Source organism: Carcharhinus amblyrhynchos, chromosome 6 (genome assembly GCF_965287045.1).
Source record: "Carcharhinus amblyrhynchos chromosome 6, sCarAmb.v2.hapA, whole genome shotgun sequence".
NCBI classification, from domain to species: Eukaryota; Metazoa; Chordata; class Chondrichthyes; order Carcharhiniformes; family Carcharhinidae; genus Carcharhinus; species Carcharhinus amblyrhynchos.
In genome coordinates, this window is record NC_137329.1 from 109,703,503 (window position 1) to 109,731,211 (window position 27,709).

Sequence of the window (27,709 nt, forward strand, 5' to 3'; positions counted from 1 at the left end):
CCATGTTTGACTTATAATCACTGGAGTTTAGAAGGATGAGAGGGGATCTGATTGAGATATAACATTTTTTAAAAGGGATTGATAAAAGGGTTTTGTAGACCAAATGTTTCCCCTAATGGGGCAGTCTTGAACAAGAGGTCACAGGTGTAAGGCTGCGAGGCAGTAGATTTAAAATTGAGATGAGGAGGAACTACTTCTCGCAGAGGGTGGTGAATTTGTGGAACTCGCTGCCCCATAGCATGGTGGATTCTGAATCATTGAATGGTTTCAAGAAGGAGATAGATATGGCTCCAATAAAAAAGAGATAAGGGGATTTAGGGAACAGGTGGGGAGTTGGATTTGAGACCATGGAGAGATTAGCACTTAATCTGTTGAATGGCAGAGCAGGCTCGAACGGCTGAATTTGCCTATTCCTGTTCCTAATTCCTACGGTTCTTTGTTCTAACTATCAGGATTCTTCATATTTTCATGTAATGTTCATCTACAGTGCAGGATTAAATATCATGGTATGGATTTTTCAAAGTTGTTGGGAAATAATTAAACTGATTGTCATAAAATCTTTGAAATAAGTTGTATTTCTGTCCAGATCCTATATTGACCAATAATTTGCTGTCAATATTACTATGAGTGGGATTTTATAGCTCGCTTGGTGAGACCGGAAATTCCTGCTCGATGTCAATGGCGATTTCTGATGTCAGACCCTCACCTGGGTGGATGAGGCGGTAGAGTTCCGGCCTATTGACATCCATCATTATTTTTGTACAAATGCCAAACCAGCTTCAGTCAAGGCTAAATCTGTTCTTAATCATAGAAATCCAAACATTTCGAACCTAGATAAGTTGTTTCACATTCCCCAAAATGGCATTTTGCTGTATTTGAACAGTAAATAGGAACTGAACTAATTTAAAAGCTAAGTCATGCCCATTCCTATTAAAATACCCCTTTGATTACATGATTGGTGTTACAACCTCTCTGGCATTGAAAATTAACAATTATAGATGTGAACTCCCATTTTTTCACATTTTAATCGTTGATTTAAAAAATTACATTTAAAATTATTTTAATTGTTTTGCTTTTTCTTTTTGTCCCCTCTCTCTAATCCAATCTTTATTTTTGTTTCTTTATATTTCTTTTTGTACCTAATTCAACATTGCATTCACCTATTCTAATTTGCTTTTCCTTTTCAGTCCGTGCACTGTTAATTTTACAATCTTTCAGTCTGGTTAAGAGGATGCACAGTTCACTCAGGTCTCACTGCAATCAGCTCCCACTTTAGCAACTTGACGTGTAATCATTATAAAAACTTACGTGTGTAAGGGCAGACATACCATTAGCTGCCCTCATGCAGTAAATTATGGCTTATTTGTGTTGTAACCAAACATTGATAATGTGGAAGGTCAGAAGAACTACTTTTCAATGAAAAATATGCTTTACTGTTTTTATATAATTATAAAATGCCAACCTTAACTCAGTGGCAGCACTAAGTCAGAAAGTTGTTGCTCCCCTCCAGAGAATCAAGTTGACACTTTGTGTACCCTCGGAGCACCATATTTATGATGAGATATGAACTAAGGCATTGAATGGAATTCTCCCATTTGGGATTAAGTCTCGCGGCAGTGACAGAGAGTGTCTCCCACTGCAAAGCTCAACAAGAAACCATGACATATGCTCATTAATTATGCATCCAGAAATTTAAAGCATATTCTGTGGCAGGGTGAGCTTGACTGTGTGTGGTCCGCTGTCATATATGGGTGCCAAGTGAAAAGGCACTCAACTTCACTGACCCACCATTGAAGAAAGAAGATGAAGGAAATAGAGATGAAAAAAATAAGTTGAACCTCCAGGAGCATACTGAGGCTCCTCAATGACCCTGAAGCTGTAATATCCAGCTGATAGATGTTACGCTATCCATTGCTGTATTGTGCCAGAGTCAGTGGCAGCCTTCATCCCGAACTACAGGCATTCTTCCTGTAAATCTTGACTTCTGCCTGCCACGTTCCAGACATGTCCTGGACTGGCATGTTTTCCTGCTGACACCATGGAGAATCAGGTGTGGGGAGAAGATTCTGGCTAAGCCTTCATCTGCATCTCATTAACAGGATGGAAATCAGTTTCACTCTAGCCACCAGCACTTTCACTGATCCGCCATAGTGGGCACTGATGGGAGATCCTCTGGGAAATTCACACTGGCTGTAAAACCGAGTCTCCCACCCAACTTCACATTATGTGGTTATTTATTTCATTGCTGATTTTTTTGGGGATCTTGTGTGCAAGCTGTCTGCCATATTTACCTACGGTAGAACAGTAACTGTAATTAACAATGATTTAATTGGTTGCGAAGCATTTTGAGACATCCTCAGGTAACTTAAAATGTCAAATAAAACAACCCTCAAACCCAGTGTAGAACGAGCTCCTATTGTCTTGTGTACTAATAAATACAAATTTGTTCATTCTTTTCCTTTTTTTTATATCCTTATGTCATTCCTTGCTTCCCTTCCATCCATTATATTGTAGTGTGTAAGCAACATCAAAATGATAAAAAAAAGCTGATGAGTCATTCCTCATATTTAATATTAATTTTTAAAAATGTTTCTGGACCTAAACCAACCTTTTTTAATTTAACATTTTTCAAAACTGTACTCTGAAAATATGGGCATCGTCTGGCAAGACTGCATTTATTGGCTATCTGAATAGCCAGTTACCTTGAAATGAGGATGATGGACCTCTCATTGAACAAGTGCAGTCCTCATGGTGATGTGCTGTCACTGTGATGTTATGTAGAGAGCTTCCACCTGTGTTTAGTTAAATAAGCCGTTTTATATCATGAATTGTATTATGTATATTTTCAGTTATAAACAATGGCTATTTAGCCCAACATTTTTTAAACTTCTGTAAAAATGTATTCTAATCTGCACATCTCACAACATTGTTAGTTGGCATGTATTATTCCTATAGATGTAAATCTGATTCACTTAAGGGAAGTTTGTAATGTTTGTCAGGTGAATGCATATATTTACATTACAGACCCACATAGACATACATTCTCCTTGTCTCTCTTTTTCTCATCATTTTTAAAAATTCTTTCATGGGATGTGGGCTTTGCTGGAAACCCAACATGTGTTGCCCATCCCTAATTGCCCCTGAACTTAATGGCTTTTCAGGCCATTTAAGAGTCAACCACATTGCTGAGTCTCGAGGCACATGTACGCCAGACCAGATAATGATGACAGATTTCCTTCCCTATAGGACATTACTGATTTGGATAGGTTTTTAACAACAATAAAGGATAACCTCATGGTCACCATTACTAAGACTAGCTTTATCTTCCAGATTTATGGATTGAAGTGAAATTTCACCAGCTGCCGCATTGGGATTTGAACCCATGTTCCCAGGATATTAGCCCAGTCCACTGGATTACTAGGACATTACCAGTATGCCACTGTCCCCCCCATAATTTTCTCTCTCTATTTCTTCATATGGACCTGTCTGTGTCTGACGTGCTTTTTTGAACTTAACTTCAGATCCTTGCGGCCTTGTCCTGATTCAGTTCTGTAGAAGGTTCGAACTCTGTTTCTCTCCACAGATGGCCTGAACTGCTGAGTTTATCCAGAATTTTATGTTTTCATTCCTGTACACTTCATTCCTTTGCAATACAGAATTTAGCATTACGAGGATTTTGAAAAACTGATGAGAAAGTTAGTTAAAAATATGAAACCAAAAGAGAAAATGCTGGAAAATCTCAACAGGTCTGGCAGCATCTGTACGGAGAGAAAAGAACTAACGTTTTGAATTCAGGTGACCCTTTGTCAAAGCTAAAAGGCATAGAAATGGGAGATATTTATACTGCAAGGTGAGGGAATGAAAGATAAGTCATAGGCAGAGAAACAAGGGGAAAGGAGTTAAAAATATGAATATATATAGTGGTGCTGTCAGGTACTGTAGTGGCAGAATAGTAGACTGTGAATGGAAATAAATTCAATCAGTTCTAATGTTACAGGAGAATAAAATGATCACAGCTCGGAATAAACGGACTTGGAATGCAGCAACTGTGTGGGAGACAAGTGACAGGGTCAGGAAGATAGAAAAGCAGACGGGACATTAAATGGTTCCACGTGTCAGGGAGAAGGTGGTGATGGAGTAGAGATGTTTGATGTTATTCTCCAGTGATAAAAGGTCAACCAGTAATCACAGCATGATGGACAACTATTAAGAGATTTTTCTTCATAAACATTTCCTTAAAAATAATGACAGAAAAATTGTGATACATGAAGTATGGTTATGCAGCCAGGAAGTGTGTGCTATACATAAGAGTACATTTGCCTTAGTGTGGCTCACAGACACATTTAGAAAGCAAGTGCTGACTCATTACGTCTGTTTGATCAGATCAAGTTGCAGATTTTTGAAAACTAGGTCTTTACACAGGTTTTTTGATTAACTAAAGCCTAGCCCTGTTCAGAAATTGCCATTCTCCATTCCAACAAACATGTCCATAAGTCGTAAGATATAGGAGCAGAATTAGGCCATTCAGCCTATCGGATCTTCTCTACCATTCAATCATGGCTGGTAAGTTTCTCAACATGTGGGTATGCCGGCGTTGGACTGGCGTAAACACAGTAAAAAGTCTGACAACACCAGGTTTTAGTCCAACCTATTTGTTTGATAATAGACTCACAAACTTTCGGGGTTAGCCCCTTCGCTTCGTCACCTGACGAAGGGGCTAACCCTGAAAGCTTGTGAGTCTATTATCAAATAAATAAGTTTCTCAACCCCATGTCATAAACTATTGCCCAAAATTGTACACTATTTAATATTACAGTAAAAGACCTTATTATATAAGGAGACTTGAAAAAATAAATTTACAGATAATATGATCACTACAGATCAATTTTTATTGTTTAAGGCAATTACTTTGTATATGAAATTTCCCAGATTTCTTTCATCTTTTCTACAGCTGCCCAGGTTGAGAAATCATGTATTACTGCGGGAGTTACATCTAGATGACAATAGCATCTCCTCTCTAAATGTGATGTCTGAATACTGGCTACCAATGCTTCAACACCTCTCTGTTTCTCAGAACAGGTAAGATCTGAGATAACAGTAACTGTAAATGTAACTTAAATATTCTAAAATTGACATTTATTTGCCTGGCGAGTAGAATGGCCTTCACCTTTTTGGATTCAGTTCCTTCATATGTTGGATAAAGATTGTCTTCAATATGTGTTTTGTTGATATGGTAATTAATATTAGAAAGAAGAAATGCCAAAGCAAAATGCACTGTGCTTGTTTTTATGTTGTGAAGAACTGCCACAAAATAGAATGTTGCACTTCTCTGTAGCAGAGTTTACAAATAAAATGCTAAGCTAGAAATTTCACACAGGCAGGATGGTTCCCCATCTGTGCAAAAATGACAAGATGCCCCCTTGGCTCTGTCTGGTGACTGGTGGGCACTGCCAATATGCCAGGCTGACAGTTCCAGGGTGCCCAGTGGGCAGTGCCAGGGTACAAGGCTGACACTGCCAGGGTGCCAGGCTGGCAGTGCCAAACTGGCACTACCCAAAAGCATCCTCCTCCTTTGCCCCAATCACCCCGAGGGGTCTCAATGGCCTCTGTTAATGGGGGAACCACATGTAAGAAACTTCCCCGGTAAGGTCACACAGGCAAGAGAGGCCGGATGATTCCGTTCTGCGCTCGCTAATTCTATTCAAATTAGCTTTTAAATAAATTGAATTAATATATCCAGTGCCATTAAAATCATGAGAGTGAGAACTCAGGCATGAATTTCTCAGCTCTCTTATGATGTTATCAATTCGTCCTGCCCATTGACCAGTGGGGCGCAATGTTATGATCACTTCCTTGATGTGCAGATAAGACCTGGTCATCGTAGTAGGACTGAACATTGTAGATTAATTTGGATAGCCAGGGTAGACCTCTGGAGAGGTAAGACCCCCATAACATAGTTGTGGAATTCTGTTCACTCTGGAACTGTTTGAACCCGCGGCATCCAACTCACCAGCACCCTGTTAGTAATCCCCATCCCAAGTGCTGTTTGAGAGTCTACATAGGGCATGCATCCATCTTCCAGTGATGTTTCCATTAAACAGCAGACATTGTGGTTCCTTATTATGTTGCTGAAAAACTCATTAAAGTCACAAGTTTGCACAGTTTCCTCAGTTCTTAGATGAATCAAATAACATTGTCAACTTCCCTTAAACTTGAACAATTCTGCAAATATGAGGTATTTTGGGATCAACTTTTTTTTGGCAAATTCCTCATGCATTTATGTTTAGGCTGGTCAGCAACAATCAGATTCTTAATCAATGTATATGTTGGAAGTTCACAGTGTGCAAATGGCATGTGTTGTTAGTTCATTTGACTCAAAATAATGTTACGTACTCACTACAACTTGAATCCATTTAATATCTGCTGATGATTCTTTTCAGAAATGTCAACATCAATTTTCAGTGACAGGGAAGATCACTACCTAAACATCAAAGATGTTCAATATTTAATCTCTTTAATGATACATTACTCTTCATTATTGTCACCACTGTCATGTCCAAATAAACATCCAAGCAAGAGGCCTTAGAGTATAATTGCTACAATATGCTTCCTTACATCAGTGTCATATATTGTTCATTTAACAATATGAAAGCGTATGTAGCCTGTGCTTTTTTCCCCTTCTTTCTTGTGTACATTGTTTGCTGAAACAAATGCATAAGAAAATGTGATGAGAAAAACCAATTAAATTCTTGGCTCTTCTATTTTTAGGGAGTGTTCCAGCAGATCTGGGATTGAAACTTGAAGGGAAAAAGCCCAGAACCAATTTTAAAATTGCTCAAGATTTATATAGTGGAACTCTGCATGTAGATCATCCCAAATTTGACAGCTGGAAAGTTGAGTTTAAACAGAAACCGATCTTTATCAGTGATGAATATACATTAATAAAAATGTTTTGGACAAATTATAAAGTAGATGCTAAACAGAAGTTGGAACTTTTTGAAATTCTCCTTAAACGATCTGAATTTCAGGATAAATGGTAATTGTGTAAATCTCGGCAATCCCATGAAAAGTAACATTAAGCAATATTAAATTGTTGTGTTTTCTACATCTATATGGTGCAATATGATAAACCTTTAGTGGTTCCTTCACAAAAAAGATCTTATGTTTGATATATGATTTTTTTTTCCAAATGGGTTCATTATATGTAACTTAGTTTTTTCTAGATCAAAAACTACTTAACTGGATATTACACTTGACCTGAGGTTAATAGTTTCTGTGATAGTAAATGAATGTTGTTCTTAGTAGCCTTGTAACATCGACATGTTATTTGGAAGGTTAATGGTAGCAATTTGCATCTTCCTCCTAATGGATTTTAAATGTTGGTTTGCATTTGACTATTGAGATAGGATCACAGAATACTTACAGTTGATTGTCCTGCGCTCCAATGGAAAGCTTTAGTTAGTCCCATTTCCCTGCCCTATACCCATAGCCTTCCAAAAATTCTTTCTCTTCAGCTGCTTATTCAATTCTGCTTTAAAAGCCCCAGTTGAATCTGCCTGCAGTCAGTGTCTTCCAGATCATAACCATTCACAGTGTAAAAAGGTTTACCTTCATGTCGCGGTTGGTTCTTTTGCTAATCATAATAAATCTGTGTTCTCTGGTTCTTGACCTTCCATCATTGAGAGCAGTTTCTCTCCATCTACTCTATGTCTAGCCGTCTTCGTATTGAACACAGTTCATCTTGCTCCTAAGGAGAACAGCGCTGGCTTCTCCCTTCTATCCATGTAGCTGAAATTCTTCATACCTGGAAAGATACTTGTAAATCTTTTCTACACACTGTCAAAAGCAAAGAACAACAAAGAACAAAAACAGCCCGGGAAACAGGCCCTTCGGCCCAATGAGCCCGCGCAGCCATCTTAACACCACCAGTCCCCCCCTCCACCCATGACCCTTATCTAATGTTTTATGGCCATCCACATTGAGGGAAAGCCTTCACATATTTCCTAATGTGCAGTTCCCAGAATTGGACACATTACTACATTTGGGGAAGCCAGAGTTTTATGAAGATTCATCATAAGTTCTATGCTTCTATAAAGTGTAGGATCCTATGTGTCATTTTAACCACTTCTAAACCAATCCTGCGGCCTTCAGTGATTTGTGCATATAAGCACAAATTACTCTGTTCCTTTTGGTTTGTACTCGTTATGTATATTTTTAATTCATTCACAGGATATGGGCTTCCCTGTCTAGGCCAGCATTTATTGTCTATCTCTAATTGCCTTTCAGAAGGTGCTACTGAGCTTCCTTCTTAATCCACTGCAGTCCTTATATTGCCTCTCATCACTGGTCGGCACAACATCGAGGGCCGAAGGGCCTGTACTGCGCTGTAATGTTCTATGTTCTCATCGTACTTCCTACCAAAATGTATCACTTCACAGCTCATCTACCATGGGTCCACCCATTCTGCCAATTCAAATCCTCTTGAAGCCTATCAATATCCTTCTCACAGTTCAACATCCAAGTTTTGTGTCATCTGCAAATTCTGGAGATGTACCCTGTGTATCCAAGTCTAAGTCATTAATACATATCAAGAAAAACAATGATCCTAGAACTGATCACAGGGGAACCAGTCACCAGTCTGATTAACAATCATTCAACACTTCTGTCTCTTTCCTAATACATAGCCACTTTGAAATCTATGCAGTCACTGTACCTTTTATTCAATGGGCTTCAGCATTACTACTAGTAAGCTTTTTCAAATGCCTTTTGGAAATCCATGTACACCACTTCAGCTGTATTACCCTCATCAGTTCTCACTATTACCTCATTCAAAATTTCAGTTAGGTTAATTAAGCATGATTTACCTTTGGCAAATTCATGCCGGCTTTCTTAAATTAATCCACATTTGTCTAAGCGGCTGTTAATTTTGTCCTAGAGAATCATTTCTGAAAGTTTTCTCACTAGTAAGTTTCGGCTGAATGGCCTATAATTGCTGAGTTTATCTTTATACCTTTTTTGAACATGTGTGCAACATTTGAAATTCACTAGTTCTCTTGCACCACCAATCTAAGGAACATTGGAAAATTAGGCCTTTGTAATTACTTCGTCATTTCCACTCTTGCTTCCCTCAGTATCCTTGGATGCATCACATTCAATTCTGGTGACTTATCATTCTGGTACAAAAGGCATTTCTAATAGCTCTTTCTCAATACTTAACCTTTACAGTATCTCAATTTTTTCCTCTTACACAATGGTTTTGGCAGCTGCTTCTTCCTTGACAGATACAAGTATTCATTTAGTACCCCAGTCATGCCCTCTGCCTCTAAGTAGCGAAACCCTTTTTTTGTCCTTGATTCGTTCCATCCCTCCTATTACCCTTTCACCACTGTAGATGTTGGCTTATAAATTGACAGTAGAAGTCTGGAAAAATTCCTCTGAAAAAGGGATAGACTCATATCTCAGAAATAAAAGTGTAATGCCGTTGTGGGTATAGGTGATTGCCATTTTGAAATGTCAGCTGCTTCCAATGCAAAGAGTAGGCCTGCCTTAAACTTGCACGCATCTTTGTAGAACAGCCATGATCACCTGATTGATCCCCTACGCCCAGTTGTAAGGTTCTGGGATATAAAACAGGTATTTGTAAGGTAACCAAGCCTGACTATTAACATGAATGTAGCATGTCACAGCTGAAGAGGAAGGTGATACTTATGCTGAGTACATTAAAAAAAATGATTTTTGGAGAAATGGGTTGTCTTATATGTCATGATTTTATGATATTTCTGCACCCATTGAAGATTTTGTATTTCCTTTTGTGTTGAATGCCAGTCTCTTTTCATACAGAGAAAGTCGTCTGCTAAATTTAGTATCGTGTAAGCTTGTCCTTTTTCTGATTTGCTAGATAATGCAACACTTCAATAAATACACTATTCTTTCTAAAACTTCTCCCAACTGTTTGACCCGCTTGTCTTTGACAACAATATTGCAATGTGGAAAAGTCCTTGTGCAATACTGTCAACTCTTGACACCGGGCGAATTTTCCCATTCCGCCATGGGAATCATAGTTGGCGAGGGGGGTGACTATGGAAAGATCCGTTGACCTCAGGTGGGGTTTTCCAGTGTTGGGGTAAGCATGGCCAAAAACTCCCACCCATCATGTCTTCATAGCGAGGGGGATTGAATATAAAAGTAGGGAGGTCTTGCTGCAGCTGTATAGGGCATTGGTGAGGCCGCAGCTGGAGTACTGTGTGCAGTTTTGGTCGCCGCACTTACGCAAGGATATTTTGGCCTTGGAGGGAGTGCAGAGGAGGTTTACTAGGCTGATGCTGGAGTTGAGGGGGTTGAGCTATGAGGAGAGGCTGAATAAACTAGGTTTAGAAGAATGAGGGGAGATCTCATTGAGACGTATAAGATGATGAATGGGATGGATAGGATAGAGGTGGAGAGACTCTTCCCGCTCAGAAAGGACAGTAGGACTAGGGGGCACAGCCTCAAGATAAAGGGGGGGCGGTTTAGAACGGAGTTGAGGAGGAACTTCTTCACTCAAAGGGTGGTGAATCTCTGGAATTCTCTGCCCGTTGAAGTGGTGGAGGCTGCCTTGCTATAAAAAACTACAGTGAATAATGGAGGGGCATGTGATGTGTGGTTTCTGTATGATGTGGGAACTGGTGGACCCCAGGGTCCTCCCCAGTGACCATGTCTGCAGTAAGTGCAGGTTGCTGGAGGAGCTCCAGCTCAAGGTGGATGAGCTGGCCTCTGAGCTACAGACACTGAGGCTCATCAGGGGGAGAGAGGGTGCCCCTAGACTGGCTAAATCTAAGGGTCAGGGACAAAAGGGGGCTGCTGGGAGGAGGAAGGGGGGTGAGGAGCGGAGGCCTCAGCCTATTAATCTGCATAACAGGTTTGAGGTTCTTGCTTCCAGTCTGGAAGAGGACGAGGCAGGTGAGGTTGGTGAGCAAACTGCACACGGTACAGTGATGCAGCAGGACATAGGCAAAGAGAAATGGAAAAGGAACTTAGTAGTGATTGGGGATAGTGGGGTGAAGGGTATTGACACTGTCCTTTGTCACAATGACAAAGTGCACAGAAGGGTGTGTTGTCTGCCTGGTGCTCGGGTACAGGATGTCGCAGCTGGGCTGCAGAGGAATCTGGAGTGGGAGGGTGAGAACCCGGTCGTTGTAGTACATGTGGGTGCCGGCGACGTAGGCAAAGTGCGGACTGAGGATCTGGGGAGGGAGTATGAGAAGCTGGGAATGGAATTAAAAAGTAGAACCGACAAGGTGGTCGTCTCTGGGCTACTGCCTGAACTGAGTGCAGACGGGCGTAGGGTTGACAGGATAAAGGAAGTGAATGGGTGGCTCAGGGATTGGTGTGGGAGGAATGGGTTCGAATTTATGGGGCATTGGCACCAGTATTGGGGTAGGTGGGACTTGTTCGGGCGGGATGGGGTTGGTCTGAATCGTGCTGGGACCAGAGTGTTGGCGAATCGAGTAAAGAGGACTGTAGACAGGGCTTTAAACTAATTAGGGGGGGGGAGGGTGCGAGGGTAGGTGACGCTACGAGGTCTAAAGTTAAGGATAGGGTACAGGTAAGGCAAGAGGCCAAGGATGTCCCAATTGGTGGCGTTACGGCAAATAGGGTCCAGGTGAAGGCTGGGATGAAAGCGCTTTATCTGAATGCACGAAGCATTCGGAATAAAGTGGATGAGCTGGTGGCGCAGATCGACACAAATGGATACGATCTGGTGGCCATTACAGAGATGTGGCTGCAAGGTGACAGGGACTGGGAGATGAATGTACAGGGCTATCAAGTGTTTAGGAAGGATAGGCAGGAGGAAAGAGGGGGTGGCGTAGCTCTGCTGATTAAGGATAGTATCAAGGTGGTAGCAAGGGATGATATCGGAGCCAAAGAGCAGAACGTGGAATCGTTGTGGGTGGAGATTAGGAACAGCAAAGGGAGGAAGACGCTGGTGGGTGTCGTCTATAGGCCCCCGAATAATGATCTGGAGGTGGGGCGGGCTGTTAACACGCAAATAAGTGCGGCGTGCAGGAATGGGACGGCAGTAGTTATGGGAGATTTCAATCTGCATATTGATTGGTCGACCCATGTTGGACGAGGTGGGCTCGAGGAGGAGTTCTTGGAATGCTGCCGGGATAATTTCCTTGAACAGTGTGTGTTGGAGCCGACGAGGGAGCGAGCTATCTTGGATCTGGTGCTATGTAATGAGGCGGGTAGAATTAGGGACCTTGCGGTGAAGGATCCTCTTGGAGAGAGTGATCATTGTATGGTGGAGTTTCTGGTGCAGATGGAGGAGGAGAAAGTGGGTTCCCGGACACGCGTCCTTTGTTTGAATAGAGGGGAGTATGGTAGGATGAGAGAAGAATTGGCAAATGTGGACTGGGGGAGTGCGTTGGAAGGTAGGTCTGCTGAGGAGCAGTGGAGGATCTTTAAGGAGATCTTTCTTGGTGCTCAGCAGAAATTTATTCCGATGGTTAAAAAGGACAGTAGGAGGAGAGGTAATAAGCCGTGGATAACGAAGGAGGTGAAGGAAAGTGTTAAATTAAAAGCGGAGGAATTTAGAGTAGCTAAGAGCAGTGGGCGAGAAGAGGATTGGGAAAGGTTTAAATGTCAACAAAGATTGACAAAGAAGTTGATAAAGGAGGGTAGGAGAAGCTATGAGGCTGGGCTAGCACTTAATATAAAAAAGGATAGCAAGAGTTTTTATAAATATATAAAAAGGAAGAGGCTGGCTCGGGTGAACGTTGGTCCTTTAGAGGATGAGAAAGGGGAGCTAGTGGTAGGGGATGGGGATATGGCTAAGGTCTTGAATAACTTTTTTGTTTCTGTCTTCACGGAGGAGGACGTGAATAATTTGCCGGGTGTTAGCGATGGAAAGGTGGTAGGAATGGAGGGTCTTAATGACATTACTGTTACTAGAGAGGTGGTGCTCGACAGACTGGAGGGGCTGATTGTGGACAAGTCCCCAGGACCGGATGGAATGCATCCGAGGGTTCTGAAAGAAATGGCGGAGGTGATAGTGGATGCCTTGGTGGTTATTTTCCAGACGTCGCTGGATTCCGGGGAAGTGCCGGAAGATTGGAAAACGGCTAATGTTACGCCGTTGTTTAAGAAGGGTGCCAGGCAAAAGGCGGGGAATTATAGGCCGGTTAGTTTAACGTCTGTGGTAGGTAAAATGTTAGAATCCGTCATTAAGGAGGAAATTGCGAGGCATCTTGAAGGGAATTGCTTGATAGGGCGGACGCAACACGGTTTCATTAAAGGGAAGTCGTGTCTGACAAATTTACTGGAGTTCTATGAGGATGTGTCTAGGGCAGTGGATAGAGGAGAGCCGGTGGATGTGGTCTTTCTGGATTTTCAGAAGGCGTTTGACAAGGTACCTCACAAGAGGTTATTGCAGAAGGTCAGGGGACATGGAGTTGGGGGTAGGGTGTTAGCGTGGATAGAGGATTGGTTGTCAAATAGGAGGCAGAGAGTGGGGGTCAATGGGTGCTATTCGGATTGGCGGTTGGTGACTAGTGGGGTGCCCCAGGGGTCGGTGCTGGGGCCTCAGCTATTTACCATTTATATAGATGATCTGGAGGAGGGAACCGAGTGCAGGGTGTCGAAATTTGCTGATGACACCAAGATTGGGGGAAAGGCAAATTGTGCGGAGGGTGTGGAGAGTCTGCAGAAGGATCTAGATAGGCTGGGCGAATGGGCCAGGAAATGGCAAATGGAATTTAATGTTGGCAAGTGTGAGGTGGTCCACTTTGGTAGGAAGAATGGTAGGAAGGACTATTACTTACGTGGCGAAAAACTGCAGCAGGCGACGGTGCAGAGGGACCTCGGGGTCCTTGTGCATGAGTCGCAAAAACCCAGCTTGCAGGTGCAGCAGGTGGTCAGGAAGGCGAATGGGATGCTGGCCTTCATAGCGAGGGGGATTGAATATAAAAGTAGGGAGGTCTTGCTGCAGCTGTATAGGGCATTGGTGAGGCCGCAGCTGGAGTACTGTGTGCAGTTTTGGGCGCCGCACCTGCGCAAGGATATTTTGGCCCTGGAGGGAGTGCAGAGGAGGTTTACTAGGCTGATACCGGAGTTGAGGGGATTGAGCTATGAGGAGAGGCTGAATAAACTAGGCTTGTACTCGTTAGAGTTTAGAAGAATGAGGGGAGATCTCATTGAGACGTATAAGATGATGAATGGGATGGATAGGATAGAGGTGGAGAGACTCTTCCCGCTCAAAAAAGACAGTAGGACTAGGGGGCACAGCCTCAAGATAAAGGGGAGGCGGTTTAGAACGGAGTTGAGGAGGAACTTCTTCACTCAAAGGGTGGTGAATCTCTGGAATTCTCTGCCCGTTGAAGTGGTGGAGGCTGCCTCGCTAAATATTTTTAAGAAGCGGGTTGATGGGTTCTTGATAAGAGAGGGGATTAAGGGTTATGGGGAGAGGGCGGGAAAGTGGAACTGAGCCACAACAGATCAGCCATGATCTTATTGAATGGCGGGGCAGGCTCGAAGGGCTAGATGGCCTACTCCTGCTCCTATTTCTTATGTTCTTATGTTCTAAATATTTTTAAGACGCGGGTTGATGGGTTTTTGATAAGCGAGGGGATTAAAGGTTATGGGGAGAGGGCGGGAAAGTGGAACTGAGCCACGACAGATCAGCCATGATCTTATTGAATGGCGGGGCAGGCTCGAAGGGCTAGATGGCCTACTCCTGCTCCTATTTCTTATGTTCTTATGTCTAAGGGCTGGATTCCCAAACACTGACAAAAAGGATTTGTAACAAATGAGACTTTATTCTCTAGCTAAGCATCTACTCCATGCTTTTGCTCTGCCCATGCTCCCGGAATAGCTCCTGCATTCCTGTCAAGTGACTCTTCCTATAGCCGTGCCATCACGCAACCACTCTGTCTATACTTCTTAAGCAATTTTTCCTTGAAAGGGAAAAGACCCCTTGGTACAACTGACAACAAAATGTTTTTGTGATAATGATGAGATTGAAAGTAGTTTGTCCCTTTAAGTGAAAACTAAAGAAGGGAAGGAGGAGACATTTCATAGAATCGATGCAGTTCAGAAGGAGGCCAGTCGGCCCATCGAGTCTGCACTTACTCTCCGAAAGAGTACTCTACCTTGGCCCACTCCCCTGCCCTCTCCCCCTGACCCTGCACATTTACCATGGTTAATCCAACCTACACATCTTGGGACACTAAGGGGCAATTTAGCATGGCTAATTCACCTAATCTGCATATTTTTTGCACTGTGGAAAACAGAATACCCAGAGGAAGCCCCTATAGGAGAACTTGCAAACTCCAAACAGACAGTAGCTCAAGGCTGGAATTGAACTAGGGTCCCTGGCGCTGTAAGCAGCAGTGAGAACGCCACCATGTCGCTTTAGTTGTGCAGATGTATTGTAGAAATGAGCTTCCTTGACATCTAGATGCTGCAAGATATAAGCTCAGATATTAAAACATTTGCAATTATTAATAGAGGAGCTCGTCTCAAACTCCCATTTAGGGAGATGTTCTTTTTCACTTCATTTCTTAAAGATATTGCTCCTTTCTACATCCCATTCACAAAGCTGCCCATATCCTCACTCACTGATGTGCTCCTAATTTTGCTCTCTCCACTATCTGATATTGTTGCTTTGACTCTAGGAGTGCACACTCTACTCCAGGCAGGGATTTCCTTATCTAACAAAGACTGTCAAAAGATAAGAGGTTTCTATTTGCAGAAGGGAGTTGTGTGTCCCCCACTAAAGACAAGCTGCAGATAAAAACTGAAATGCATCAATAAGCTGATGGGGTCAAGAGCCACTAATTTAGAACAGATTGCAATTGTATTGACAAAAATATACTCATAAAGATTTACTCTGCTTCTGTCTGGGGCAATTGTCTCACACCATACCAATGTGACATTCATTCATTATTTCTAAATCATTATACTTTAATAACATTTGGAAAAATATATGTGGAACACTCTGCCAAATGATAGTTTGAGTAGAGCAGCCTTGGGTTGTGCTAGAAAATTAGTGATTCAGTTCTGCAATGCATCATTTTGTACTGTATTCATACACTAGTGTATTCATACGCTAGTCATGACCTTCATCTGAAAAATGCCCTGCAACATTTTGGCACTGAAGTGAGCAATTTCCTGTTTGCAACAGTGATCAAATGGCACAGTATGTAGCTGCTTACATTAGACATTAGAATCCTACAGTGCAGAAGGAGGCCATTCATAAGAAATAGGAGCAGGAGTAGGCCAACTAGCCCTTCGAGCCTGCCCCGCCATTCAATAAGATCATGGCTGATCTGTTGTGGCTCAGTTCCACATTCCCGCCCTCTCCCCATAACCCTTAATCCCCTTGCCTATCAAAAACCTATCAACCTGCGTCTTAAAAATATTGAGCGAGGCAGCCTCCACCACTTCAACGGGCAGAGAATTCCAGAGATTCACCACCCTTTGAGTGAAGAAGTTCCTCCTCAACTCCGTTCTAAACCGCCCCCCCTTTATCTTGAGGCTGTGCCCCCTAGTCCTACTATCCTTTCTGAGCGGGAAGAAGTGCACTGACCACAAACTCACCCAGGCCTTAACCTCATAACCCCATGCATTTACCCTAGCTAGCTCCCCCTACACTAAGGAGCAATTTGGCATGGCCAATCCACCTAACCCGCACATCTTTACATCGTGTTGCTGAGGAGATTTGCAGTTAGAAATTGCTGATCACTTGCTGAAGACTGATTTTTCCATGAAATCAAAAGTAACTTTTCACCTGCCAAGAACCTTTCCAGTATTGTTGCTAAAAGAAATTACATATATGATATATATGATGGATAGTTGTGGCATTTAAAGGGAAGGCCTGGTCAAGTCTTAAGGGATCAAATACAGCATGCACATTGGTAAGAGTTCAGCAATAAAGGATCAGAGAGACCAAGAAAAAATATACAGCATTTATTTTGGAGTTGCTAAGTCACTTTCAGCTTGATCCAAAGCTGAAGAAAATAACTTTACCAAGCTACTAATGGAATATTTAGGTCTAATATTTATTACATAGTCTGAAGTTCTGAGAGAAGAAAATCTTTTCTATGCTTGGGACAAAATAAACTGCTTTGAAAATATGTATATTATTTACTCTGGTACCCTTACTTTAGACTTTAAAAAACATTCCTTGCTCCAACATTTTTGAATGTTTCAGTCCTTGAATGAAAGCAGTGATTCCCAAGAACATGTTTATGCCTATTAGTATTTATGCATATAATCATTGTTTCTCTTCCTGTAATTTCAGGTTGTTCAATATCAAAAGTGCAATCATTCTTTCCAATGTATGGCAGTGATGATTCTTCACACCACACCACAGCATTAGACAACTTACAATAATTTCTACCTTTTAACTTATAAATAGCTGCATTGTTATTTCACTAATAGAAGTGTTTAATTCTGCTATATTATTGCAATTGTATAGGGTGTTGGTGAGACCACATCTGTGCCAGTTTTGGTCTCCTTATTTGAGGAAGGACATGGTGGCATTGGAGGCAGCCCAGAGGAGATTCACCAGATTAATTCTGGGGATGACAGGGTTGACATGTGAGAAGAGATTATAATCGCTGGAGTTTAGAAGGATGAGAGGGGATCTCTTTGCTGTATATAAAATTTTAAAAGGGATTGATAAACTAAATGTAGACCAAATGTTTCCTCTTATGTGGAAATGTTGAACAAGAGGTCACAGGTACAGGTTGAGAGGCGGCAGATTTGAAACTGAGATGAGGAGGAACCACTCCTTGCAGAGGGTGGTGAATTTGTGGAGCTCGCTTTGTGTAGTCTGAATTGTTGAATGGTTTCAAGAGGGAGATAAATATATTTCCAGCCTGAGTTCTGTAGAAGAGTCATATGGATTTGAAACATTAACTCTGCATCTCCTTCCACACATGCTGCCAGATCTGCTGAGTTAATCCAGCATTTTCTGTTTTTTTATTTCAGATTTCCAGCATCCACAGTATTTTGCTTCTATTATACTACTGCATCCAGTTAATAGGGAGCAAATATTTAACAAAATATGTATTGCATCCATAAACATTAGTTCTATTTTAATAAGTGTCAGGTCGCAATCCTGGATAGTCCATTTTATTGTAGTTACATCAGGCAGTTTCTAAATTATTTTACAGTTAATACAGTTACTTAATGATTGAAACTTCATGAAAACCTGTGGCAAAGTTAGCTGACTACAAACAATGTAATAAAAGCAAATTACTGTGGATGCTGGAATCAGAAACCAAAAGAAAAAATGCTGGAAAATCTCAGTAGGTCTGGCAGCATCTGTAAGGAGAGAAGTGTCTGTCCATGTCTTTCCTTGGCCTGCTGCAATGTTCCAGTGAAGCTCAACGCAAACTGGAGGAACAGCACCTCATCTTCCGGCTAGGCACATTACAGCCCTCATTGTATTCAACAACTTCAGATGATTAGCTCTACCCCACCTTGACCCCGTTATTTTCATTTTATTTAGTTTTTCGCTGTCCTCTACTTGTTATTTCTTTGTTGTCTTTCTTTATTTTTCTTCCCTCATTCTTTCCCCTGATTCTATCCCCCTTTCCTTACCTTTTCTGCCCTTTTCTTCCCCTTTTCCTCTTTTTTCTCCATTTTACCTCTTTTTCATTCATTCCCCACCCTCCCCCACACCTTTATCTGTCTCAGTTTACTCTCTGATTTCAACTTCTCTACTGTTTGGCCATTCACACCTTTTATTCTCTACGGCTGCCATGAGCAGCCTTTCCCCTTATTTCTGTGGCTATGACTCATCTTTCATTCCCTCACCCTGCAGTATAAATATCTCCCACTTTCTATGCCTATTAGCTTTGACAAAGGGTCGTCTGAATTCGAAACGTCAGCTCTTTTCTCTTTTTGACAGATGCTGTCAGACCTGCTGAGATTTTCCAGCATTTTTTCTTACAAACAGTGTAAGTTGTGTTCTTGAGGGGATCCTTACACAATCTCATCCCAGGAAATATTTAATAAATAAGTGTGGAAATTAACTTTTTTTTAACAATTTTACATGAGAATAAACCCTAAAGTGAAAGTTTTGTGCCTGGCTGTGAATTTTTTTTAGATTATTTAAATATAATTGAAACTTACTCTGATCCCAGATAAATGCAAGATCTTATTTGAAGGAAAATCAGATTTTGCCAATCTATGGTCGTAAATTCATTTGGTTCTATGTATTGTATTGGCTAACAGGAAATGTATTAAGTATCAAAAATAATGAAATCCAAACCAATTCCAACCTTTATAGGCTTACAAACTGACTTCACAACAGAAAACAGGTTTGTGTCACGATGAATAGTTTTAAACGTTGTGATTATTCTGAGCACCATTTCTGCTTTAAATGTTTTCTTCATATTTTGTTAATTTAAAATTTGTGATTTTTCTTTGTATTTCTGACCTCTGAGTATGACCATGGATGTTCAATGTCATTCTCCCCTTGTCAGTTATAGTACCTTATTCATCAAAGGAATCCACCCACCCTCCAACCCATTCCCTGACCAAGTGGAGCTTTATAATTGGGAAAGTTTTCCAGTCTTAAATATGCATGATGAAACTAAAGTGAGACCATGTTTTATCTATTTGGCGCCAAACTCATGTATTTATCCCATTTTTTAAAGGATACATGTGCATTTGCCACTTTTTGTGGGGAAATAGTTTTTTGGTATGTGCTTGGAAACATTTAGCAGCTTTGATTTCTGGAATTTCATAAAATATTAGCACCTCTGCTCATTGAATCAGATCCTTGTAGAATGAAAAGTATAAAAATATTAATTACTCTGAATACATCCAAGTAGCAATGATTTGAAGTTTTAATTGTTTAGCTTAATTCCAATTATTGCGGTGTTTATCTTTAAAAAAATTAGAAAATATACAGTTCAGTTTGAGTCATCGCATTTGTGGTAGAATCATAGAATCCCTACAGTGCAGAAGGAGGCCATATGGCCCATTGAGTCTGCACCAACCACAATCCCACCCAGGCCCCATCCCCCTAACCCCACATATTTACCGTGCTAATCCCTCTGACACTAGGATCAATTTAGCACGGTCAATCAGCTTAACCTATACATCTTTGGACTATGGGAGGAAACCGGAGCACCCAGAGGAAACCCATGCAGACATGGGGAGAATGTACAAACATCATACAGACAGGGACCCGAGCCCTGGATTAAATCTGGATCCGTGGCGCTGTGAGGCAGCAGTGCTAACCACTGTGCCATCAAGCCGCTCCACCTAACCTGCATATCTTTGAACTGTGGGAGGAAACTGGAGCACCCTGAGGAAACCCAGTGGTTCTCAAATCAATTGTATGGGTGAGAATTTTGCAGTAATGGAGTCAACTACAGAACAATTTGCTTCTCGATGAAAATAAAATTTTACAGTAGCTTGTTAATACGAAGGGAGACATTTTAGCTTTTAGCAGTAGAGTGATTAGCATATTATCCCTACTAGAGAGTGAAATGACCTGTCTCCCTCCCCCTCTCACCAGAGAGCAATCTGACTGCCCCCCACCCCCCCACCATCCCCCCAATCCCCCCTCACCACCGATCGGAGTCATAGAGCAGCCAGAAGCTCTGAACACAAGCTGGAGTGCCCAATTCTGACCTTTGCACACCATGTCTGTTTCACACGGTGGTAAACGGGGAAATGCTGGTAAGTTTGGGCATCCAACCCATTAAGTCAATTTAAATGCGTGCAAATGCATTTAAATTGATGTTGTGCCCGTTTTGGGCATGGTTCAGACAGGCGGCCATTTTTGGCAATTGGTTAAGGGGGAACGGGCGCGGATTGCACTACACACCTCACACCCAACTTTACCAAGTTTTTGCGTCCAGAAACGGGCATAACTTGATGGTAAAATCAGACCATTCTTTTTGAATGGCACAACAAAATAATTCCTTTATATGGCCTGATTTTAAAGGAGAGCAGAAGTCTGGCTCCCATGATCCAAAAAATCAGCAGGGAACATATCTCTGCTGACTAGAACAAGCAATGGTTGGCATAAGATGGCACTTCTGTTTCTCGCTCAGGAGGAAGTCCTACCTAGAGTGCTGCCATTCAATCAGATTGACTGACAGCTCTTCAGTTCCTTCAGCAGCAGTACTGCAGTGCTGGAACAGGAACTGCACCAACCAGCCTGAGTGTACGGGCGAGAATCTCTGGCACACCCCTCAGTGTTTATTTCAGCGGCAGGAGGCAACGCACTGTTCGTTGCCAGTGCGATCCTCTGGTCCCACTCCTGTCAATGGGAATTCCCATTGAAGCCACCCCACACTGCCAGCAAATCCATGACAAGGGGTATGCTGCTGGTGGGACCAGAAAATCCTGTTGGCGTGAATGGCGGGAGAATTCCAGTCTACGTTCCAGGAGTTGGAGTTGCAGGAAAGGATTCCAGGATGGGGAGGGAAGAGAAGGCCTGAAATTTTGCAAGAGGGTTAATCAAGGTTTTGGCGATGGGCCACGGTGGTGATCCCCAGAGCTTTTTTTTAGATTAATTAAACGTAATTGAAACATACTCCAATCCCAGATAAGTGCAAGATCTTATTTAAAGGAAAATCAGATTTTGCCAATCTATGATCAGTAAATTGGCACATTCATCATCTTGCTAGTAGATGTGCATTACCCTGTAACATGCTCAGTACACCTAGTGTAGTCTTTGGAGTCATTATGGACTCAAACTTGGCACTACACCTTAAAATTCTCTCTCATTGAGCTGCTGTTGGTTTAGATCTGGCTTGCAAAACTAATTTTGCACCCGACAATTGTAAGATTAGAACAGGCTTATACACAGCTACTCTGAATATTGGTGTTGTACTTGTTTCAATTTCCTTAAATTTCAACGTCTTCATTAAATTTAGCATAATGGCCTCTTAGTGTCTGTCAAATGTTTGACCACCTCATTGTACACTAGATACTAGCCTGTATGTTACCTGTGAACATCTCAACATCCACACACCCTTCCTAAGGCACTCTGTTTTGTCATAAAAATCATTGACCGAATTGAGGGAAATGGTACTAAGTATAGCAAAATCATAAATACGCTTTATAAATATATTTTAGATTTTTCTATGCCTAACAACTGCGAACATCTCCTAATCAGTTCAGTTACTGTTAACAGCCTTACAATCAATCATTGCCAACTGGTAAACATTGGCGACCTTAGGAAGTTATGAACAGAGTTTTAAGTTTTTCAAATATTTTTAAATTACATGATGCAACAGTTTTGATGTTTCATAAGATGGTTATGTTTTAAATGTCTCTTTAATTCAAAATACAGTAATGAAGAGTTGCATGTGACCTACTACTACTTCTGTCTGATGATAAACCTGTGTGGCTTGAATATCATGGCCTCACAAACCCCATGAACACTTGAAAACAAAGGACAGAGCAGTTGGCTTTGCCACAGGTAGATCTACAGATTCTCAGGCAGTCTGATTAAAAATCCTTAGACACAAGAGAGAGTGAACCCCAGAAAGAGGGAGAGAGATAGGGATTACAGCTGCTGTGATCAGCAGAAAGTAATAGGCTATTTCTCTGTTAGCTGCCAGGTAGAATGCTGGTGGAATTTCTGAAAGGTTGAAGAGAAGGCAACTGCAGAGATTGAACGACAATAGAATATTTGCCCAGGCGAAGCTGGGAGAATAAATTGCTGGAGTGAGCCTTGCCGCTAGAAGTCAGTTTGGAGACTCTCAGACTGAGGGAAACAACTTTTGACTTACGACACAGTGAAACAGGGAGTAACTTTGCTGGGGAGTTAGGGTCTTATTCCCAGAAAGCTGGGAGTAACTTTGGATTGGTTCCTGTAAAATGTATAATTCTGTGAAGAGTGCAGCGTAATATGTAAATGTGATGTGGAAGTGTTGATAATGTTAAGAAACTAAGGAGGAGAATCTTCGATGTAGTCTAGAGTATTAGTTGCTGACTAAGTATTGTTTATTTGATATTGACTTTGGTTTGTTTGTTACAATAAAAGCCTTAAAACTTGAACTTCTATAAGATTCCTTTAAGCTGGTCATGAGGAATTCAACAACTTCCATTTTCCTATGATATGATTTTGTCAGCATATCATTAAACAGCGCAAGAAACTTTAACTGCTTTTATTTTTGTTAACTGTACCAAAAGTCAAAGTCAGTTTATCGCAAAATAGATTGGACGATTGTATTGTAAGAAGGTGCATACTGCACAAACATTTGCCTTTTGTCCAATTACTGTACAATTACACACATATACATGATTAAAAATGCAAAAGCTAACTAGCGGAAATTGTAATAAATTTTGTAGAATTCATTATCATGAATGGGAACATCTGATAATTCATTGTCAATAGGTAACTGAACTCATTCTGTATATGTAAAATAATGTTCCTGTATTTTTTAGTCTGACACATCTTACACCCATGTCTAACTTTCTGCTATTGGAGAGGCTTAACGTCAGCAATAATCGCTTATCAGGTGAGTTAACATTTTGCTTTTTTTCTCTATTGTTTTTCTTTTTATTGTTTTTACCTAATTATTCACTGGCTTGAAAGCTCTGTTAGAGCTTGAACCTCCTTTGGCCTGGAGGACAGGGACCCTGTAGAGCTGCATTTAAACATCACTCATTGAGCCAGTATGAGATCTTTCAGATGATTCAAGATCAAAATTCAGTTTAAACTCAGAATTGAGTTTGGAGTTATTTTTAAAATTAGAAACAACAGTCTATAACTAAGAATATTTTTGTACGTGTTTTACTTTGTGTAGAATGTTGAACAGCTGGCAGTGTTTGCAAGCTGTGAGATGTGGATGTGAGGCTTGTAATAATACTATGTGTGTCAGTGAGATGAAGCTATGAATGTTAGCTATGAGTTGTGTGTGATAGAAATTGGTGGTAGGGAGTGATGGGGGTGTAATGCATTCAGCCATGTCTGAAGCTAGTGATGCAGTTGGTGAAATATGGTATTCGAGAATACATTCACCTACCTTGGCCATTTGTGTGAAGTAATTAGAGTTTTTGAGAATGAAGTACAATAGGTAGGAATTTAATCTTTATGTGCCCAGACATTGGTCAGACCCTATTTGAAGTTCTCCATATTACTCTAGGTGAAGGTACCCTGCAGATTTCATAAAATTATAGCATAACATAAAATAACATAACTAATGATGAATGAGGTTTCATAAACTTGGTTTGTCTCCCTTTGAGACTGAGGAATGGTCAGTCAAGATGCTTAAGATAATTAAGGAATTCAAGGAATTTGCACCATCTGTGTGGAGTTTGTACTTTCTCCCCATGTCTGCATGGGTTTGTTCCAGGTGCTCTGATTTCCTCCCACAGTCTAAAGATGTGCGGGTTAGGTTGATTGGCCATGCTAAATTGACCCCAGTGTCAGGAGGTTTAGCAGGGTAAATGAGGATTATGGGATTAGGGCCTGGGTGAGATTGTGGTTGTACATACTGGATGGGTCGAATGGCCTCCTTCTGTACTGCAGGGATTCTATGACAATAAGGTAGATAAAGTGAAACTATTTTCCCTGGTGCTGGAATTTGGACTAAGAGACACAATCTTGACATGACAGCAAACAAAGTCAGCATGAAATTAAGCACTTTTTTCACAAAAAAGGATGATTAAAACTTGAACCTTGCTCCCACAAAAGATTGTGAATGTTGAATCAGTTGGAATTTGCAAGATTGAACAGATTTTTAGATTTTTGTCAGGTAGGGATATCATGGCAGATTGAGGAAAGTTTGGTAAATGGATTTCAGTTATAGAGCAGCAATGATCTGACTGAATCACGGAACATGCCCAAGAGGCTGAATGGTCTAATCCTGCTGCTATTTCTCAGATATCTTTACCAAGAACTCATTTTGATTACTTGGCAAGAATGGAGAGTTTCAAATGTTTGAGGAAAGTGTGATTTACAATATATGAACTTTAAGATCGAAAAATACCTAAAAAATTGGAACAGATGGCCCAAACCATTTAAGTATATACTGAATTGTGTGTAGAACACTTACTAGTACTCCAATACCATGCGACTGGGGCAAACTATATATCCATATTGTAGCATGACCTGTGAAAATTAAGTTCTGCACAACTTAAAACATTGACTCTAAGTTAAGGTACTCCTTGCTGCCTCAAACCAGGGTTAAACAATAGATTAGTTCCTCTTAACTTAGTATCATCTGATATATATGATGAAAAACTGAGGTCCAAGTGCAGCTGTGTGGGTACCATTACTTATCATATGCTGCAAATCAGAAAATGCTGTTTGTCTCCCATTTCCAACCAGATATCAAATTAAACATCAGGTGGTGATCAGTAGCTTTTAGCTCTCGGTCTTACCTAGTGCCTCCATTAGATCCCAACACCATTCTTTGAAAGCAGTTTTACATCATGTCAGAGGCCATTTTAAGTTTACAATATCAGGTGAATTTCGTCACAGAAGGTGAACAATCGCAGCAGTTGCATGACATAGTTATGTATTTACAGTGGGTGACCTTTCATCTAATCTCTTGAGTTAACAAGTCAATAAATGGACCGTAATTTCAAAAACAAAGAATCTTCTGGAAATAGTTTGTAAGTACTTTTTTCCTGGTATTATAGGAGACTAGGTGGATTGGCCATGCTAAATTGTCCCTTAGTTTTAGGGGGCTATCTAGGTTAATGCATGGGTTTATGCGGATAGGGCCTGGGTGGGATTGTGGTTGGTGCAGACCCGATGGACCAAATAGCCTCCTGCTGCAGTGTAGGGTTCTATGATTGATTGATTGTTTAAACTGTTCCATGGAAATATAAATTGTTTCTTTTTAATTTTAAAATTCAAATGATTTTTCACCTCTGAGATTTTAAACAGATTCTTGGATTTACACATAAAACTTTTAAAGATCCAAGTTAGCAGGGTTTCTGAACTTGAATGTCCGACCACTCAAATGTAGCAAAGAGCTGTCTGTCATATTCAAAATGAACCAATCTTTCTGTACATTTTACATTTTAATTATTTCTCTCTGCAACTGCTGAAATGGGAAAGATTCCATTGAGTTAAGGTTGATATTGGAATGTGTCTAGCAAGCATTTTGCATCATGGCTGGATTTAAAGCTAGTCAAAATTATCCATTTTCTGTTATCTATACAGTGCAGAAAACCTTTATCAATCTATACAAGATTATGCAACTGTGCTGACAAATTTTGTCTTTATCTCTGATTTTATGTGACATAAAAGTGATCCTTCGTGTATTTTCATGTTTAGCACTGCTGATAAAGAACTTTCCATTCAGGGGGTACTCACTGGGAATTTATATTCATAGCCTCACAACATTAGGTTGTTAAGAAGGCATACGGTGTCTTGGCGTTTATTGGTAGGGGGATTGAATTTAGGAGTCGCAGCGTCATGTTGCAACTGTACACAACTCTGGTGCGGCCGCACTTGGAGTACTGTGTGCAGTTCTGGTCCCCACATTACAGGAAGGATGTGGAGGCTTTGGAGAGGGTGCAGAGGAGGTTTACCAGGATGTTGCCTGGTATGCAGGGGAGGTCCTATGAGGAGAGACTGAGGGATTTGGGGTTGTTTTCACTGGAAAGAAGGCGGCTAAGAGGGGATCTTATAGAAACATATAAGATGATTAGAGGTTTAGATAGGGTGGATGGTGATAGCCTGTTTCCTCGGATGGAGAAATCTAGCACGAGGGGGCATGGCTTCAAATTAAGGGGGGGTAGTTATAGGACGGATGTCAGGGGCAGGTTCTTTACCCAGAGGGTGGTGAGGGACTGGAATGCCCTGCCTGCTGCAGTTGTAAATGCGCCTAGTTTGGGGGCGTTTAAGAGATTGGTGGATAGGTTTATGGACGAAAAAGGAGTGGTTTAGATTAGTGGGTCAATGTTTTTTTTTAAAAATAAGACTGGTCGGCGCAACATTGTGGGCCGAAGGGCCTGTTCCGCGCTGTAATGTTCTATGTTCTATGTTCTATTACATCCATTAATGTTTGGATTCCTTGCATGCACTTTAGGCTTAACAAAGCTTGAACTGAGGTCCCTGAAGATGAAAATAAATCCCTACATACCTTAGAAGAGTCACCAACTGTTCATTCCATGGGTTAAGATGATTGTGCCATCCTGTCATAATACTGGCGTCTAAGGCTTCCTTGAGACCAGTCAGATTGTTGTGATGGTGCCATTGGGATATCTCATAGTTAAGCAAAGAGTGAAACAATTTAATGGCACTCACTAGATTTGAAAAGATGAGAAGTGCAAGTACTGCAAAAATATAAATAGTTAATTCTGAAGAAATGCAAAATGTCTGACAGTACATTTAAAATATGTAAAATTACAGAAAGAGCGTATATATTAACCCATCTTACCTCTTATTCAGGAGTTGGCAGATCTGCCATTTATTAGCTTGCAGCTAACACAAATCCAATTGCTACTTCAGCACAGCATTATTGAATTACAACTGTTATGTGTAGCTTTAAATCTTTAGCCCCATATAATGTGATGTAAGTCAGATCTGTCGGTTTTTCTGAACGTGGGAGTGAAATTTCAACTTATTGTTTTTTTTAAACTTTGTCGTGCGTTAGAATAAAGCACTACATTGTAACTTATACATTGAAGTGTCATAAACTGACAAAGTCCTTGATATTGTAAAATATAGAATATTAATATATTTATCTTTGTAAAAGTCATGCCCTTCAAATTGTTTTTCCAACATGCT

The 27,709-nt window shown here is 41.0% G+C and overlaps 1 protein-coding gene across 4 annotated transcripts in view; it reads left to right on the forward strand.

The window, feature by feature from the left end:
• lrriq1 (leucine-rich repeats and IQ motif containing 1) overlaps window positions 1-27,709 on the forward strand; it is a 154,467-nt gene that overhangs the window by 41,337 nt on the left and 85,421 nt on the right. For all 4 annotated transcript variants that reach the window (XM_080191179.1, XM_080191181.1, XM_080191180.1 and 1 more), the window contains 2 exons: window positions 4,952-5,079; window positions 23,407-23,480. In XM_080191179.1, coding sequence (XP_080047305.1) covers window positions 4,952-5,079; window positions 23,407-23,480 — 202 coding nt within the window. The remainder of the gene's footprint in view (window positions 1-4,951; window positions 5,080-23,406; window positions 23,481-27,709) is intronic.